At 52.2% G+C, this 19,338-nt stretch overlaps 2 protein-coding genes across 3 annotated transcripts in view; both read right to left on the minus strand.

Annotated features, from left to right (window-relative positions):
• Nucleotides 1-1,506: 1,506 nt before the first annotated feature.
• On the minus strand, nucleotides 1,507-5,676 carry LOC144721144 (inhibin beta B chain-like). The gene is made up of 3 exons (XM_078598539.1): nucleotides 5,124-5,676; nucleotides 2,364-2,660; nucleotides 1,507-2,171 (listed from the first exon to the last, which is right to left on the minus strand). The coding sequence occupies exons 1-3, from the start codon at nucleotides 5,674-5,676 to the stop codon at nucleotides 1,507-1,509; spliced, it is 1,515 nt and encodes a 504-aa protein (XP_078454665.1).
• A 1,371-nt stretch (nucleotides 5,677-7,047) lies between these two features.
• The window catches only part of SUGCT (succinyl-CoA:glutarate-CoA transferase), a 34,242-nt gene continuing 21,951 nt past the window's right edge, over nucleotides 7,048-19,338 (minus strand). Inside the window, exons 13-14 of one of the 2 annotated variants that reach the window (XM_078598266.1) lie at nucleotides 15,919-15,982; nucleotides 7,048-9,732 (exon numbers count right to left, since the gene is read on the minus strand). In XM_078598266.1, the coding sequence (XP_078454392.1) occupies nucleotides 9,578-9,732; nucleotides 15,919-15,982 (219 nt within the window). In that variant the 3' untranslated portion in view covers nucleotides 7,048-9,577. Of the gene's footprint in view, nucleotides 9,733-13,645; nucleotides 15,035-15,918; nucleotides 15,983-19,338 lie in introns of those variants that run through there. The other variant, XM_078598267.1, reaches the window with a different exon arrangement.

The following is a 19,338-nucleotide window of genomic DNA, read 5'->3' on the forward strand; positions in this document are numbered from 1 at the left end:
CGTGCAGCGGGTAAGGACTTAATTCGTATTTAAACGGAGGAGAGCGGTAATGCGAGCACCGGTGTTTGGAACATCCTGAATTCGAGTGACACTCAGCTGGTCGATACGGGAGAGCGATTGACAAGCAACATTTGTAGGCGGAATAGAATTTCAAATTGTGTGGAGCACGGATCATGGAAGCCATCGCCCTCTATTGAGACCTATTGACACCCTTTACAGAGACCCCCTTAGAAACACGAATTCACTGTGTTGTCGACCTCTCACAAAGCGTGGGGTCACAGAGAGGGCGCTGCGCATCGCCGTGGCGGCGAGGTCAGAGGCGACGCTTCCACTCCCGAGGCTGGTCTTGGCCTCGCACGTGAGATCTGCGTTCCGTTTCGCCACGAGTTCACCTGGTTCACGTGAACACGTGGACCCGGAGTGACGAGACATTAGGTGGCAGGTGACGGTCCCATCAGGCTCATCCAAAACAGCGAATCCATTTTCTACACGGCGATGATGGTGGTGGTGGTGATGGTGGTGGTTGGTGGCAGGGTTAATGATAGCTGCTGCTGGTGGTGGTGGTGATGGTGGTGGTGGTGATGGTGGTGGTGGTTGGTGGCAGGGCTAATGATGGCTGCTGCTGGTGGTGGTGATGGTGGTGGCCACGGTAGCGGTGTTGTTCCCGTGTCGTTCTGCTTCCGCACCAGCAGTCACACTCCGCCATGTCCTTGTCCCACGTGCTCGTTTGTTCACGACACGGAACGTGTGGCGCCACTCAATCGTTTTTTGCCGATTCTGCCGATGACGTTTGTGCGAGTGAGTGGTGGTGGTGGTCGTGGTGGTGGGCATTGCGTTGCAGCGGGCAGTGGTGGGGATCGGTGGCACGCTACGGACCGGGCCACGCGAGTTCGATTGCCGCTCACGGACCAACACCGCTGACGATTATTTGAACCGGTCCTAGGCCTCCCCTAGTTCGACTCAGCCTCAAACGTGTAGTACCTGGTGTGATGTGTAAACATCGCCACTAGGGAGACAAAGGCGGTCGGGAGTGGTGCCGGCCACCCCACCACTCCCTTGTGTGCCGTGCGGGCCTTCATAGGTGCTTGCTTGCAGAATTTGCCCCAATGGTCTGTTAAGGCTATACGGGTGATCTTTGTCTTTGCATGCGTTTCAGACCATGTTAATCACAACCTCAACACACGAATCCATTCATCCATTAATCCACCAATAATCTACAGATGCAACTTTCCATCCAAGTGCAGCCATGCACTCATTCCTTCCTACGCCCATCTGTTTTCATTTTTCAATCCACTTACCCATCTATCCTTTAGTCTATCCACCCATCCATCTGGAAATCTCTAATATCATCCATCCATGAATCCTCTATTAATCAATCAATCAATCCATCGATCCACCAAACACAAATCCATCCACTCACCCTTCCACCAACCATCCATTCACCAACCGACCGACCGTGCACGCACCCACCACCACCACCTGCCCCCCTCCCAAAGCACGAACCCATCACACGCACCCACACTCCTCCACGATCATGTTGGGCACGTCCTTCTTCACGATGTTCTGGTCCTCGTCAAAGTACAGCATGGACATGGCGCTGAGGCGCGTGGGGATGCAGCACGAGCCGGCGCCCGGCGCCGTCGTGTCTCGGAGCCGGTACTGACTCAGCACGGCGCTGTGGAAAGACGCGGCCGTGCCCAGCGCGCCGCTCATGAACGCGGGGCACTTCCCCTCGCAGTAGTTGGCGAAGTACCCCGCGGGCGCGATGATCCAGTCGGCCCAGCCGATGGCCCCGAAGTCCACGTAGAAGTGCCTGCGGCAGCAAAGCGGCGCCGCCACGCCGTCGCACTCCAGCCCTCGCCGTCGCTTCCTTCCCCTGGCGCGCGTCGCCCCGCTGTCGCGTGCGCGCAGCAGCAGGAAGGCGCGGTGCGCGCTCGGATCGACGCGCGCCGCCGCCGCCGCCGCCCCCGCTCCCGCGGAGACGCGGCGCGGCCCCAGCGCCACTCCCGCGGGCCCGCAGTCCGGGCACGACACCCGCAGCGAGACGCGGCCCCCGGCCCGCTCGAGCGCGGCCCGCACGGCCGCGGCCTCCAGCGGCACGGCGCGCCAGCTCGCCCGCCGCAGCATCAGCCTCTTGGAGAAGGAGGGGGAGGAGGGCGCCGCGCCGGACACTTGGATTCTCACCGTGACGAGGGCGGCGCGTTGCCGGCTTCGTGCTCTCAGCCGCTGCTGCTTGTGCTGCTGCTTGTGCTGCTGCTTGTGGTGCTGCTGCTGGTGGTGGTGGTGCCACTTGTGCCGAGGGTTGCTCCTAGCTGTGCCCCCACCATCCGCACCACCACCACCACCAGACCTGCTGTCCACACCTCCCGTCACATCGCTACTTTTGGTCTTATCTTCTCCTGCTGCTACTGCTGCTGATGCCGATGACGAATCCAAGTCGCCTCCTCCTCCTCCTCGTCCACCAGCCTCAACATTGGCTCCACCTCTGGGCCCACCCTTGGCTCTGCCACCGCTCTTGACCCCGCCGCCAGCAGCACCTCCTGCCGTGCCGCGTTCACCCTCCATCCTCAGGTAGAGCCACAGCGACGCCTGGTTTACGTGAAGGCGACGGCCGCCCTCGCCCAGCACGTGGAAGCGGAGTTCCCCACTCCATCCGCGGTCTGCACTCCTCGCGTTCAGAGACAACCACGACACACGGGGGGGGGGGGGGCGGGGGTTGGTCGCGTCCTGCGTTTACGGATACCGGTGACAGGAGAAATGTCGCTTTGAGCGCGGGTAACGTCGGCGCCACATCGCGGCGACAAGAAAAAATTAACCCGTAAAAACAAAGTTTTTCACTATAAATCCTTTATATGCGTGGCGGCTAGAGTCCTCTCGTCCTTTGGCTTGAGATGGCTGCCACCTATGGGTCAGATGATTGTCTGCCACCATTAAGCAATTGATAATTAAATATTTTAAAAAATGTCCCTAAACAGTGTAAAATTTTGGGGAAAAAATTTCACGAAAATTTATTGTCACGCACAACGAGTCTGTGTGCAAATTGTCAGCTCGATTGGATCACGGGAAGTGGGTTAAAAAACGACCGAAAGATTTGCACGGTCGTAAGCAAGCAAGCACGCAAGCAAGTGAACTTAATATAAAGGAAAAGCCACGGATCCACAACGCGAGCCGTGGTCGCATCGCGTTTTGACCGGAGGCACGGCCACGTGATGTCTCTATAGCTCTGTGTTTTCTGGCCTTTAGTAAGATGAGAGGCGTGGGGGCGGAACAAATGGTCTTGATTGGGGGAGAGACGGGGGGGTCTACCAAATAGGTTGAGAGCCACTGGGACACGTGGATAGCGCCATGCGATACGAAACCTGAGTTCGATTCCAGGCAATTGATTTCATTTATTTATTTCGCACGGCTGCTGATGTAGATGCAGAGCAACGACGACAATGTCAGATTCAGGCGGTCGAGCCGGACAACCGCGTCAGCGGATTGTGTCGTCATCATCGCCGTGATGACGTCTCCTTCGTATTTATATGGATCGGGGCATCGCGCCGTGACACGTTGCACGGTCTGTTCTGGATGACCACAGTCGCACGCGGCTGGAAAGTCGAATTTGTTTTTCTAAGTTTCCATTTGTGCATCAGGTGTCCGCATCTACTGCCATGGCTTGTGCGGTTTCGGTTTGCGGTGTAACATGAGCTTAGAGACAATCGCTAACACGTGGCACGAGTGGCGGGTGACACGTGAAATATGGTCAACAAACTCTCGCCATGATCCGCATGGCACCCTCCCAGCAGGGGACTGGCACAACGTTGCACGTCCTCATAGATTGGGATTAGGGGTCGGCACGGTTTGGCTCAAACCACCAAACCGCGGTTTGAACCGAACCAAATCGGTTTGGTTTGGCTCTGTTTGAACTGGTTCGGTTTGGTTTGGGGCTACGAAAACCGACTCGGTTTGGCTCGGACAGGGTGGAACCGGCTCAAACTAGTTTGGTTCAAGCCAACTTAAGAGGTTTGGTTTAGCTTAGTTTGGTTTTGGTTTGGTTTGGTTCAGTCGTCGCTGGTTTGGTTTGGATTGCTCAATTTGAAACCAGTTTGAGTCGGTTCAAACCGTGCCGACCCCTAATTGGGATGCCTCCAAAAGCTCCGTTCCTCGATGTGCGTGTGTATGTTGAACCTCTTTCGCACCGTACGTAGCCAACCGCTCCGAGGTTACGAATTTAGCGGTTCGTTGGGGTTCTCTACGGTATTTTTGTTTTGCCGTCTGAGTTACCGACGCCACTCTTAAAGATGATGAGACTTGGTCCCGGATTCGTATAGAGTTCTCGTCTGGGTTTGAACAAAATCAACTTGACATTTCTAAAAAATTGTCTTCCATCAAAATTAAAATGACAACAACAAAAAGTACGCGCGCTCAACATGTTCGTAAATAGCACTGCTGTAGAAGGAGGGGGGGCATACAAAGGGCGACGTTTCTGGAAATGGGCCTATTTCAGAGCACATTCTCCTGGCTCACTCCCGAATATTGTCACCTGCCTCAATCTGTCACCTGATTCACCAGCTCACTCCCTCACTTCGCCCACTCACTCACTCACTCACTTGGCTCACTCACTCACTTATTTACCTGCCTCACTCACTCACCTGTTTCACTCACCCACCAAGCTCGCTCACTCACTTCGCCCACTCACTCACTCACCTGGCTCACTCACTCACTCACATGGGTCACTCACTCACCTGTTTCACTCACCCACCAGGCTCGCTCACTCACTTCGCCCACTCACTCACTCACCTGGTTCACTCACTCACTCACTCACATGGCTCACTCACTCACCTGTTTCACTCACCCAAAAGGCTCGCTCACTCACTTCGCCCACTCACTCACTTTCTCACCTGGCTCACTCACTCACCTGTTTCACTCACTCACCTGGCTCACTCACTCACCTGGCTCCGCGAAGCTCACGATCTCTGACATCTCCCCGCGCTGCCTCCTCTCTCCACGGCGAGACGAGTGTCCATACTTGGCACGTCCATCACCACCACCACCACCATCGTCATAATCCTCATCCTCATCATAATCATCATCATCATCATAATAATCGTCATCATCATCGTCATCAGCAGCAGCAGCACCCCCCTTGTCACTACTACCGCTGGTGGAAGCGTCGTCGTCGCGCGCGTACCCCGCCCTCCTCCGTGCGTGTCCGGCCCAGGTTTGGTGGACCCCGTGAGCCGGGGCCCCCGTCAGGGGTCGCGACCCCCCGTGGTGGTGCAGGCGCCGGAGCGCGCTGAGCACGGCGCGGCGCGGCACGGGCGCGCGCGTGCTCACGTTGGGAGGCGCGCGCAGTTGGAGTCGGGCAAGGATGTGCTGCTTCACGGCCTCGGTGAGGATCGAGGCGAGCTCTCCTCGCTGTCTCGTGCTTTGCTGCTGCTGCTGCTGATGGTCGTAGTGCTGACGATCCTGATGTTCATGTCGACGCTGCTGCTGCTGCTCCTGCTGAGTCGTCGCCTCGTGATGGTGACGACGTTGATGGAGCTCGTGTTGGAGCGGAAGGGAACAGGTCCAGCAAGCGCCCGCGTCGGGAATTTGGACTCGCGTGGACGATGAGAGGGAGAGGTTGTCCATCGGCTGCGAGCTCCGAGCGCAGCCCAGCATCGCCGATAATGCCACCGTCAGCGCTATCATCACTCCCATGACGACAATGATGATGATGGTGGTGGTGGGTGGTGATGATGATGGTCATCAACCAGCCATGAAAGCTCGTCGCACTAGCCGGACATTGGTGAGTCAACTTTCTTCTGTGCTCCTCAAGCTACGTGAAGTCGCAGTGGTGGTAACAATGACGTCCCGTGTCATCTCACGAAACGCGGTTTGTGGCTTTTAAGGATAACTCCCCTTCGATTGCTCTACACTGCGTGTCGCAATATCTTCCAATGAAAGCCATCGGAGTCCACGTTAACAATGCATCTACGTAACGAATTATAATAGAAAGACGCCCCAAATTGTACGTATGTTCGATTTCTTTCGCACCGTATGTAGCCAATCGTGCTAATAGAATGCGCGCGCGTGTGTGTGAGCAAAGTGCGCGCGCGCGTGTGTGTGTGCGTCTGTGTGTGAGGGCAAAGCGGAGAGCGAATTTGGCGAGAGTGACTTTTAGAAGGAGGCTGGAGAGAGCCGGAGGCGATTTGGTGCCGCGGAGTCTGACGCTTTGGTGAGGAGTGCGGAGGTGGGGGCTGGAGGATGTGTGTGGGGTGTGTGGTGTGTGTGTGTGTGTGCGCGCGTGGGTGTGTGTGCGTGTTGGGTGGATAGTTGATTGGTGGTGGTGGTGGTGGCTGTCAGGGTCTGTATAGGGGCGGGTCTGAGTTCGCGTCCTGGACCCAAGGGACTCATTGCACGGGAGGGGGTGGGGGAAGAGCGGGGGGGGGGGTGATAGTGAGGAAAGCGGTAGGGAGGAGGAGGCGGTAGGAGGGATGGGAAAAGCCACGAGGGAGCCACACACGAGGAGCGGCGACTGTAATAATAATTGCGCCAGGTTCAACTGGCAACTTATCGCGTGCGCGTCGCGCGGCCCTGGGAGTCGTGAGCCCCATCTGTTAGGCGTAATGAGTCACGATGTGCAGAGCGTACAGCGCGAAGTGTCCACCTCGGGCTGTTAGCTACAGCGCACCAGGATCAAGGTGATGGGCTTGATGGGGCCGATGATGTACGCACACTTACGCTGGACTTCTTTCGCACCGTACGTAGCCAACCGTCCTAAATTGGAGGTGCGCGCAAGAGCCGGTTTGTGAACCTGTGTGGAGAGATGGTAATGACTTACAGATATTTCTCAATCCACTGTTGGATGAAGGCGTCAACCCGCCGTAGCATGCCGGTCGTGGGCGGTTGTTTCTTACCATACTTCACGACGCCGGTTGAGTGAGGATTGATGAAGAGAGGGGGGTTGCATATTTCTCAAGACTGCCACTGATGATAACCGTGGCCCAGAATCGAACTCGGTTGTAGCTTGGTTCATAGTGCAGCGCGCTTCACCGCTTATTATAGAACATAACAAACATGTGATGTTGTGCTCAAGAAAGCAATAAAATGTTTATTTCTTTATTTAACATAGCGAATTCATCATGGGCACACGCACAGCTGCGGGTTACGTGTACAGTACACCGCGTGTCCTATAATTTAATTAAAGATAAATTACATTTTGTATGTGCCGATAACAAAAATTACAAGTAGTTTTTTTTTTGGTTTCGGCTCCCCACGCTTGTTAATGTTTAATAGAGTTCATGGGAGGTTTGAAGGTCCTGGTTAAATCTGCCATGTCTCTTCGTACATACGATATACATTACGTAACAATCATGATCACCATTAGTCTTGACAACCACAGATGAGCTTGATTGTTATTCAAATGCGATCCTCGTATTTGGCCCAAATTAACCGTAACCCAATCGAGAGAGTCCGCGTTCTCGAGAAGACATCTCGACTCACGCAAGTCCCTGCCTTTGATCTTTCACGAAGCGTATGGGCAGCAACCCGACACCGCTACAAAATATGGCAGCAGCAGCAGATGCGGATACCTGATGATGCAAAACGTGGAAAAAGAAAAAAAAATATCCCATCAGAGCGCGACTTGCGGTCGCGCAGAACAGACCATGGAACGTGTAATGACTCAATGCCCGATTCGTAAATACGAAGGAGTCATCGTCACAGCGATACACAGCTCCGCTTGCAAACTGCCAAGACATTTAAACGATTTCTTGCAAACGAAAAGCGAGACATCAACAATGTTCGTCACCGCCGACTCAAGGCCCGATCCCCTTTCTGGGCACTGCGCTGCAGTCACCATGATCTTAAAGGTGCATTGAAAAATTATAATACTCCGATTGATGCTCCTGCTGTTGTGGAGTGACTCATGCAGCCAGCTATGGCTGCAAGGTTTTGGTAGTACATGCTGTTTATGCCATTTATTGTGAAAATTCCGTCACAGTTCCTATGATCACTGTTTCATTGCTTTCATGGCTTTATTTTGGTGATTTCGAAAAGTATATTGGTTTAGCCATGTTCGTTTGTTGTAGTACAGAGTTAGACTGATGACCTTAATCTAAGTTGTCTTGTGGTTGTTGTTGGTTGTTTTACTTGCATCCCACTGGGATTTTTGCACACAGCGTTGGTGTACGGTGATTTTTGTCTGCAATGTTTTGCTGTCTTTTCTTGGATTTCTGTTTGCACTTAGTCACATTTTCACTTTAAGATGTTTTTTGTTCATGTTTTTGTTTTTCTGTTTGTTGCGGTTGCACCCGATTCAAGAGCCGAATGGCTCACAGGGCTATACCTAGTACATGAACTTGAACCATCCGAGAATCTCATCCAGATCCGGAAGAACGCTGGCGAACAAACAAAGCGGTCGTCCAGAATAAACACCTCCCTCGGGACTCAACCATCGCACCTCCTCACTCCGTCAACAGCATCATCCAGAACATGAGCAGGCCGATTGTCACACATCTGATTCATGAATGAGAAATTAAAGGCACAAGGCACAGTTGTGCGATTGTAGGCCACGCAACCCAAACCACGGGCCATATCGTAACCCCACTGTAGCCTGCGCTCCTTTAATGAAGGAGGAATCGCACAACGACGCGAACTCTCTCCTGAAGCGATCTCGTGGCGAGCACACCTCGACATTGGCATTTAGCTCCTGAACAATTTGGCATCACACGCAAGTTGTAAAAGGGCCACTCCGCTGCTCCTGACGCAAGCTATCTGGTTCAACCACCTCAACGTCCAATTACAACCACGGATGGCCCGGATAACGACCTCAATAAACCGCCATCAACGTCGCTATTCATTGCCATTATTTAGTGACGGTCGCCGCTCTCTCCGCCTCGCCGAGGGAGCTCACTGGTCATCATTGCCGGATCTGTCTCCCTGGGGCGGTGCGGTGGGCGAGCGGGTGGCGGGGGGTGGGGGGGGGGGTGAGATGAGAGGTGCTCTGAGCCCAGGGGAGATGTCACTGGCAATTATCTCAATTTACAGTGAAGTGATTCCCCAGCGCTCGTCATTGCGAGGTCACTCTTGATTTGTCATCTGATTGCGATAAACTACGGCGCAATCATTTATCGGCGTCACGGCCATTAACACCACCACCACCACCAGAACGACATCATTACACGAATAAAACGGCAACGTTCATGGACAGCTCCTCGTAAATCCACGACGCTCGAGAGGTCAACCGCCGGAGCGAGACGCGACCCGAGCTCGTGACGTTGACGGGGGTCGCTGAATAAACACCTCCTTCGGGACTCAACCATCGCACCTCCTCACTCCGACATCCTCCTTGAAGACACTGATGGTGGCACCATCAACAGCATCATCCAGAACATGAGCAGGCGTGGCGTTGACGGGGGTCGCGCGGAGACGGAGCGAGACGCGAAGCGAGCTCGTGGCGTTGACGGGGGTCACGCGGTCCGTCGCATCGCGAGACAACGGGGGGACGTCGAGGGCTCGCTTCATCCAGCAGTGGACGGGTCGTTGGCCGACGACGAAGGCGGGCCACGTGCCCCCCGTGGGGGGGGGAAGGGGGGAAGGGGGGGGGTCCTCACAGGGACACGGCGCCGTCGCGGCTCAGCTCGGTGACGGCGGCGTCGCTGTAGCCCAGCAGCCGCGTGAGCACCTCCCCCGTGTGCTCCCCCAGCAGCGGGGGCGGCACCGCGGGGTACCCCTCCTCGTGGTCCCCGTACCGCACGGGGGGCCCTGTGGCGGGGAGGGGGGAGGGGGGCACTTATCGAAAGCCCACATCTCTTACTTGTCCCACACAAAGATAAAGATCCCCCGTATAGCCTCAACATACTGTTGGGGCAAGTGCTGTTAGCGAGCACCTGTGAAGGCCGGCACGGCACACGAGGGGGTGGGTGGCCAACACCACGCCCGGCCGCCTTTGTCTCCCTAGCGGCGATGTTTAAACATCGCACTAGGTACTCATTTTAGGCTGAGTCGACCTAGGGGAGGCCATGAAACAGGTTCAGATAATCGTCACTGGTGTTGGCTGTGAGCGGGAATCGAACTCGGGTCGCCGGGTTCATAGCGCAGCGCGCTAACCGCTACACTACCGCTCCCCACACACACACACTCACACACACTCTCCTGTTCAGTGAGAAATCGCCGCAACCTCCGTTTGGCAAGGTTGGCTACGTACGGTGCGAAAGAAGTTCAACATAGGTGCATGCACATCTCAACGAGACAGCTGCTGCAGAATGCTGTGCCCAGGTATTCGCGCGAGGTAAGTACGTTCGTGAACTCGCAGCTTTCATCAGCTAGGCTATCACGAGCATGCAATGTGTATACATTGTAAGCTTTGTTAAACACCTCTGTCTTGCATTTTCTACTGCACGGGTTAAATGTCTGTGAAGAGTCTCGAATATCGCACAGTGATATTCGAGACTGGGCAGTGAGTGAGTTGGACCACTGAGTAGTTGAGTGGGTGGGTGAGTGGGTGAGTAGGTGAGTGAGTGGGTGGGTGAGTGGGTGAGTAGGTGGGTGAGTAGGTGAGTGGGCGGGTGAGTAGGTAAGTGGGTGGGTGAATAGGTGAGTAGGTGAGTGGGTGGGTGAGTAGGTGAGTGGGTGGGTGAGTAGCTGAGTAGGTGAGTGGGTGGGTGAGTAGGTGAGTGGGTGATTGAGTAGGTGATTAGGTGAGTGGGTAGGTGAGTAGGTGAGTGGGTGGGTGAGTAGGTGAGTGGGTGGGTGAGTGAGTGGGTGGGTGAGTAGGTGAGTGGGTGGGTGAGTAGGTGAGTAGGTGAGTGGGTGGGTGAGTAGGTGAGTAGGTGAGTGGGTGGGTGAGTAGGTGAGTAGGTGGGTGAGTGGGTGAGTAGATGATTGGGTGGGTGAGTGAGTAGGTGAGTGGGTGGGTAGGTGAGTGGGTGGGTGAGTAGCTGAGTAGGTGAGTGGGTGGGTGAGTAGGTGAGTAGGTGGGTGAGTAGGTGAGTGGGTGGGTGAGTAGGTGAGTAGGTGAGTGTGTGGGTGAGTAGGTGGGTGAGTGGGTGGGTGAGTAGCTGAGTAGGTGAGTGGGTGGGTGAGTAGGTGAGTGGGTGGGTGAGTAGGTGAGTAGGTGAGTGGGTGGGTGAGTAGGTGAGTGGGTGGGTGAGTAGGTGAGTAGGTGAGTGGGTGGGTGAGTAGGTGAGTGGGTGGGTGAGTAGGTGAGTGGGTGGGTGAGTAGGTGAGTAGGTGGGTGAGTAGGTGAGTGGGTGGGTGAGTAGGTGAGTAGGTGAGTGGGTGGGTGAGTAGGTGGGTGAGTGGGTGAGTAGGTGAGTGGGTGGGTGAGTAGGTGAGTGGGTAGGTGAGTGGGTGGGTGAGTAGGTGAGTAGGTGAGTGGGTGGGTGAGTAGGTGAGTAGGTGAGTGAGTGGGTGGGTGAGTGGGTGAGTAGGTGGGTGAGTGGGTGGGTGAGTAGGTGAGTGGGTGGGTGAGTAGGTGAGTGGGTGGGTGAGTAGGTGAGTAGGTGAGTGGGTGGGTGAGTAGGTGAGTGAGTGGGTGGGTGAGTGGGTGAGTAGGTGGGTGAGTAGGTGAGTAGGTGAGTGGGCGGGTGAGTAAATAAGTGGGTGGATGAGTAGGTGAGTAGGTGAGTGGGTGGGTGAGTAGGTGAGTGGGTGGGTGAGTAGCTGAGTAGGTGAGTGGGTGGGTGAGTGGGTGGGTGAGTAGGTGAGTAGGTGAGTGGGTGGGTGAGTAGGTGAGTAGGTGGATGAGTAGGTGAGTGGGTGGGTAAGTGAGTAGGTGAGTGGGTGGGTGAGTGGGTGAGTGGGTGGGTGAGTTAAGTGAGTAGGTGAGTGGGTGAATGAATAGGTGAGTCGGTGGGTGAGTAGGCGAGTAGGTGAGTGGGTGGGTGAGTAGTTGAGTGAGGCGAGTTCCAGGCCAATATACCGCCGGCCGCCCAGCTACGAGGTCCACATCTCGTGGTCCGAGTGTGCAGAACGATTGAGAGTGGAGTGAACCGGCACTGGGATTTACGACTGTCACGAATCAGGGACATTCCATTCAAGAGCAGATTTTTGTTTTATGTTGCGGTTAACGCGCGTGATTTGGTGATGCATCCTCGTCAAACTGTGTAGCTCTCTGGAGACCCCGGAGGCTTTGCGCCTTGGTCCTCTGCCCGAATCACCCACCCAGAAACCCTAGCCCTGGAGGTAAAGGAACAGCAACAGCAGAGAGGCTGCACAGCAAATGTGTGGATTCAATTACTGGGCAGAGTAAACGTTTTCTCATAATTATCATCATCATCATAACCACCACAGTCATAATCATTACCATCATCCTGATTATCATGGCCATGAATAAGTAATATCATCAACTCCATTGTAATCATCTATCATCATCACTGTTATTTTTATTGTCATCATCAGCAAAACCACCATCTCCACTGTCATCGTCATGATCATCCTCATCATCACCATTTTTACCATCAGCAGCAGCAGCATCATCAGCAGCATTGCTTTTATATCCATCACCCGAGCCACACGAGAATGGCGTTGAGCCGCTCCACACATCATGAGCACACTCCGGCTCATCCGTCATTATCATCATCATCCATCATCATCCATCATCATCCATCATCATCCATCATCATCCATCATCATTATCATCATCATTCATCATCATTCATCATCATGATCATCCATCATCATCATCATCATCCATCATCATCATCATCATCATCCATCATTGTCATCCATCATCATCCATCATCATCCATCATCATGATCATCCATCATCATCCATCCATCATCATCATCCATCATCATCATCCATCATCCATCATCATCATCATCATCCATCATCATCATCCATCATCATCCATCATCATCATCATCCATCATCATCATCATCCATCATCATCATCATCATCATCATCCATCATCATCATCCATCATCATCCATCATCATCATCATCATCCATCATCATCATCATCATCCATCATCATCATCATCATCCATCATCATCCATCATCATCATCATCCATCATCATCCATCATTGTCATCCATCATCATCATCATTCATCATCATCATCATCCATCATCATCATCATCCATCATCATCATCATCCATCATCATCCATCATCCATCATCATCATCATCCATCATTGTCATCCATCATCATCATCATCATCATCCATCATCATCATCATCCATCATTGTCATCCATCATCATCCATCATCATCATCATCCATCATCATCATTCATCATCATCATCCATCATCATCCATCATCATCATCCATCATCATCCATCATCATCATCCATCATCATCCATCATCATCATCCATCATCATCATCATTCATCATCATCCGTCATCATCATCCATCATCATCATCATCCATCATCATCCATCATCATCCATCATCATCATCATCCATCATTGTCATCCATCATCATCCATCATCATCCATCATCATGATCATCCATCATCATCATCATCATCCATCATCATCATCCATCATTGTCATCCATCATCATTCATCATCATCCATCATCATGATCATCCATCATCATCATCATCCATCATTGTCATCCATCATCATCATAATTATCATCCATCATCATCCATCATCATCATCCATCATCATTATCCATCATCATCATCCATCATCATCCATCATCCATCATCATCATCCATCATCATCCATCATCCATCATCATCACAATTATCATCCATCATCATCATCCGTCATCATCCATCATCTATCATCAACCATCAATTATCATCATCCATAATCATCATCCATCACCCATCATCATTCATCATTAACCGATCATGCCCATCGCCCATCATCATAGTCATCATTAGGATAAGTCACCATCATAATTATCAATACCTTTGCCATCATCATCATCATCCTGATTATCTTTGCCATCAATCATCGTCATCTCTGTCATTAAAACCGTCACCATTATCCTCATCATCATCATTGCCATTCATCATTATAATCATCTTCATCACCATTGTAAGCAACATCATCACCAATCTTATCTTCACTCTCATCATCATCGCCACTATTATAATTATGTCAATAAGTCAAAGTCATTGCATGCGCAAATGAACATTGAGGCGGTGCTCATTGCCTGTTTACAGCCCTCAGCCGGCACTGTAAATGTCACATTCCCGTTGTGGTGGTGAATCTATCCTTAGGACAACCACCGTCGACTTCCCTGCCACGTGGTGCTCATTTCATCGACCCGCGGATGAGCCGATTCAACCTCCAACCAGGATGAGAATTCGCAACCTTCCAATCGCGAGCAACTCGCCATACGGCTGATCCACGTGGCCATCGTCTCTGTCAATCGTCACACCATCAAAACCCTCCTCGCCCCACACCCACCGCGCACAAGCTATGAGAGTCAACCTAAATGAAAACGAAAACTACTTTTTGTTATTTTACCAGGTAAGGCCCACTGACCTACACAGCTCTTTTCGAAAAGCCACCTGGCCACAAATGATAGCCCAACGAAGTGGCTTATCACGTGCACATTTACAGCAGCCAAATACTCTAAAAGCATGTCGTTTCCAAATGTGCCGGGAAAACCCAGAGGACCCGGAGAAAAATCCACGTGACCAAGTGGAGAGCACGCAAAGTCCAAATACAAAGCAGGCGTCAGGGCCGGGATGGAACCCACGACCAGGCGAGCGAGTTAACATCTCGCCACCATCTCGCACCACTTGCGGTGGGGCAGGTCATCCCCCTCTCCACCCAACTCCCACCTCCCCTTGCCGGGCGGTGAGACCGTGAGCGGCCTCCGTCCTCCGTGCTCGGAGGTGCCCGGCTCTCTTCCGTGGCGGGGGGGGGGTGGGAGGAAGGCAGCGGCGTTCCCACGGGAGCGCGGAGGGGCGTGATGACGCTCGCGGCCGCGTCGCCACGGTGAGGCCGGCAGGGGCCTTCCCCTGGCGACCGCCGTGCGTTTGTCTCTTCCCAGCAACAGCTGCTGCTGCAGCGGCAGCAGCAGCAGCTGGGGCAACAGTGGCAGCCGCTGAGCTTTAATGGGCGTCGCAGGCAAGCGACATCTGGACACCTCCACCGGCCGCCCAGGTGTGGTGGGGTAAAAAATAAACACTAATTAGACACAGAGTTATCAATCCACTGCTGGATGAGAGCCTCCCCCACGCGGGCTTGTTGCCACCACGCCGATATGGGTCGCGAGCTGGCGAACGAGAAGCGCAGCGAGCGGTGCGTTCGCGCGATTCATCTGAGGGCGCGGTTGGCGTAGGCCGCCCCCCGTGGGCGAGGCGGTGAGCGGGCATGCCGAGACGGTCCGCTGCTGGCGGCACACCCAGTCTTTCTCGTAAGCCGCTCACCCGCAGCTCGCCGCGTGCGACGCGAGTGTAGCGAGGCCACGCCCCCCCCCCTCCCACCCCGGGGGGCACGCTCGCCGGAACCCTCGGAACCCGCGCCTCCGCCTGGGAGCGCGCGAGGCGAGGTGTGAAGTGGGGCGGGCGGAGGAGTCCTGCGCGTGCCAAACACCGCCGCCGCCGCCGCGGTGCGGTGTGCGTGTGGCTTGGTTCCTCCGGGGCAATTCTCCGCGTGAGCCCTTTCTTTGGCAGGAGTCACGACGTTGGTGGCGCACAGCGAGGCTGCAATGTTGGGCCGCGGCTAATATCAGCGGTGCGCTATACTTCAACTGGTCCCGGGCCTCGCATAGGTAGACTCAGCCTTAAGCTAGTGCCTGGTACGGTGACTAGACTGCGGCACTGGGGACACAAAGGCGGTCGGATGTGAGTAGTGCTGGCAACACCACCACTCATGTGCCAGTCGGGTCTTCAATATAATGGATGATATTGGTCGCGAAAGTGAACGTGTTAAACAGGTCTTAAATATCTGCTCACGAGGTGCACTTTCCTCAACAGTCTCCAAGGCTAAATGGGGATCTTTACCTCAGTGTGTTTGTGTGTCTCATACCTGGCACCGCTATGTGGCCCGCAGTCGGATGATCCATGTGCTGAATTAACCCATTGTGTAAAACCTAGACAGAGAAATCAACAAAGCAAATACTTAGACGAGGAGGACAATGGTTGTTTTTCTGTTCAGACCTATGACCAAATTGCTCTGAACGTGCGCAAACTTGCCAGACCTAGCGAGCGAGGCTTTGTTGAGCCTGGTTCGTGGTTGCATGGCAGGCTACCTGGGAAAGCCAAGGTGTTGCAGACCTGGACAGCCGAGTGGGCAGGAGATGGCGGTACAGAAATTATTCCTTGAATCCATCTGTGCGGAGAACTTGAGTGTTTCTCCCTCGTGGTGGGGTTCTTTCTGGCTCCTCCCGTGTTTACATCATGGGACCTCCTTTGCCAGTACCAAAATATACTAATAGGGTTTTTCCCCTTTTTTTCTGGCAACAAAACTGACACCTTTTGCAAGGAATCATGTTTACATTAACCACAATACTTGCAGTCAAATGCAAACAAAAACAATACTCTGATAATGTATGCATTATCTTTGAAACTGATTAATCCACACCAGAGACAGCTTTCTTTAGAGCTTAGTCTCATATGGTGTCAGTTTTGTTGCCAGAAAAAAAAGGGGAAAAACCCTATTAGTATGTCCTCCCGTGTTCTCCCACGTGGAGCCAAACAGCCGCTCGTGGCAACAGCCAAACGTATCCCAAGGCAATGACCCTCTTGAATAAAATAATGTTGAGAAGCAGTGAGACTCTCTTTGGTAAATATAGGGCATTATATTAATTATTATCATCATTATAATTTTACATACAATAAATACGAGTTTATGATGCCGTGATTAACGAGTTAGAGGAACTGTGTGGCCGCATTATCCGGGGTGAACAGAATCAGCAGCCCTCCTCGGAAATCTTCCCTCTGGAACTACAAATGCCTCAGTCGCTCACAAATGACGAGATTGGACTCGGGGGTCTCCCGCCTGGTGAAATACAGCAGAGTGGTGAGGCTCCATTGATATTCTTAGGTTTTTTCGGTAAAGTCACGTAGGTAAAAAATTAAAATTAATACAAGTTAAATAAAATAAAATAAATTAAATCACGACGTTTCGGAGGCAACACAAGCTTCCGTCTTCAGGTAGAACCGCCACAGCACGATTGCTGTATCAAGTAACAGCAATCGTGCTGTGACGATTCCACCTGAAGACGGAAGCTTGTGTTGCCTCCGAAACGTCGTGATTTTTATTTTATTTTTTATTTAACTTTTATTAATTTTTATTTTTTACCTACGTGATTTTACCGAAAAAACCTAAGAATATGAATCCTTGCAGTCACGAAAGCTTCAAATCTAGAATTAGGCTCCATTGAGCTGGAGAGGTGCAACGATTCACCTCCGCAGATGCCTGGAGAAGATCAAGGCCAACCCACCGTGCCTTCTGCGCTGCTGCGGCCGTCTGGAATGCCCCCCTCCCGCCACCCCCACACCTTCCGATATGAGGAAGCCAATGGAGCTATGCACTTTGAAATCCAGATTGAAAACTCATTTCTTTAGAACTGCTTTTTGCGTTTATTTTTGTTGTCCTTCCCCCAATTAGCACGGTCGGCGGCTCCGTATGGTGCGACAAAGAAGTTCGACATACCGTACATACATACATACAACATACATACAGCATACATACAACATACATACAACATACATACAGCATACATACAACATACATGCAACATACATACAACATACATGCAACATACACGCAACATACACACAACATACATACAACATACATACAACATACATGCAACATACATACACGCCCGCTGCTGCGTATTCTATGACTACACCCGCCGCGGTCCAAACGCGCGTTCCGTGGCCTCGCTAAGAAACGAGGCAACTGCTGCGGGCTCTGGCCTCGTTATATAAGTACATTCTTCACAATGCGCTTGCTCCAATGGAGCATCAAGGCATCGACGCTCCTCTCCCGTTCACAGCGCTGCAGAGCCAGTGGTGGAAATTGGACATTCCTACGGAGCAGAGATGAGTCCATCCAATGGACCACCCCCCCCCCGCCCCGGGAGGGATAATTGTAATGGGCCGAGTGGACCGGCAAGCGGGGATGTGAACTCGCAACGTTTCCCAATTGCGAGCCGCTCTCCGTGCCTCCAAGGCCCCCCCACTCCACTCCCCTCCCGGCCCCCTTGGCTCTCTACGAAGGGAGAGGCATGCGGCGGTTGCGGTGAGCAGAGCCCAGCATCTGCTGTAAACATCCTCTCCGTTTCAGGGTCGCAGAGCACGAGGAAAAACAACAACAACAAAACAACAAAACAACAACAAAACAATAACAATTCAACATCAACACTTTGTGTCAAAAAGGTCTGGCCGTGCCTCGAGAAGGACACAACTTTCCACGTGAACCCCGCCGCTGGAAGACGGAGGGAAAAGTAATCCCAGATTGCGCTGGATTTTATTTTATTTCTCTCTCTCTCCGGACTTGACGTCGCAGAGGCCGCGTGTTGTTTTTACCACGAGTCGCCGCTCCTGACATTTGCGCGCCCTTCCTGGAGTCGAGAGCGTAGCAGCAAGCGGCGATGTTTAAAAAAAAAAGAACATCGCGTCTTAATTATTTTCCAAGAATTTTGCACGCCATTTTTAAACACGAGATTTTTTTTCCCTCCTTACTGTAAGTAAAAGCTGATTAAGCTACCAGCTAACGGGTCAAAACATTTCCCAAGCATGTGGTTCGGTTCCATAATCATGCCTTATGGGAGAAAACATGTATGGTATAAAATAATTGTATAGTAAAGTATCAAATATAATTTCACTAAAATACTTGGATTTAAAAATATATATATTTAGAATCGTAATATACTCCAGAGATTTAAAATGTAATGTATCATATAAAAAAAAATCCAAGAATGTTTCATTCTGCTATGGAAGATTTGCCAAAAAAGTTGCAATAGGATCAACTTAAAACGTAAAATATTACAGCCCATTCTCAATCCGCTGCTGAATGGAAGCTCCACGCCACGGGGTCCGTCACGTGGGTTGTTTGACCATACTTCACCGCACTCGTCAGTGGGGGTTGGTAAAGGGCTGGGTTAGAGGGGAACCTCATGACTGGTTGAGACGTCGCTTGCCACTGATGGTAGCCGTGGCTGCGAATCCAAACTCGGCTTGCCCGGTTCATAGCGCAGTGTACCAACCACTGTGCCACCACTCTTACCATTACTTGAATGCAAAATAAATACATCAGCACTGTCTGAAGGCAGAGGAGATGGATATGAAGCTGATCTTTTTATATTTTGCTTTAATAAACGAATTATGAGGAAAAGTTTTTTTATTTGATATTTAGCATGGAATAACATTTAAACTATGCCTCAGTCGCACAGATAATGGTTTGAGGCAGGACTGATGTAAATTCCCATCTCAGTCA

The sequence above is a fragment of the Lampetra planeri genome, chromosome 10 (genome assembly GCF_965212315.1).
Source record: "Lampetra planeri chromosome 10, kcLamPlan1.2.h2, whole genome shotgun sequence".
Lineage (NCBI taxonomy): Eukaryota > Metazoa > Chordata > Hyperoartia > Petromyzontiformes > Petromyzontidae > Lampetra > Lampetra planeri.

What these genes read in the sequence shown, in the direction of transcription:
- LOC144721144 (XM_078598539.1), bottom strand. Translation starts at nt 5,676, where the DNA reads ATGATAGCGCTGACGGTGGCATTATCGGCGATGCTGGGCTGCGCTCGG. An exon ending in CGGTAGTAGTGACAAGGGGG is followed by an intron (nt 2,661 to 5,123) that starts GTGCTGCTGCTG and finishes CGAGGAGTGCAG; the next exon opens with ACCGCGGATGGAGTGGGGAA. An exon ending in AAGTAGCGATGTGACGGGAG is followed by an intron (nt 2,172 to 2,363) that starts GTGTGGACAGCA and finishes TGAGAATCCAAG; the next exon opens with TGTCCGGCGCGGCGCCCTCC.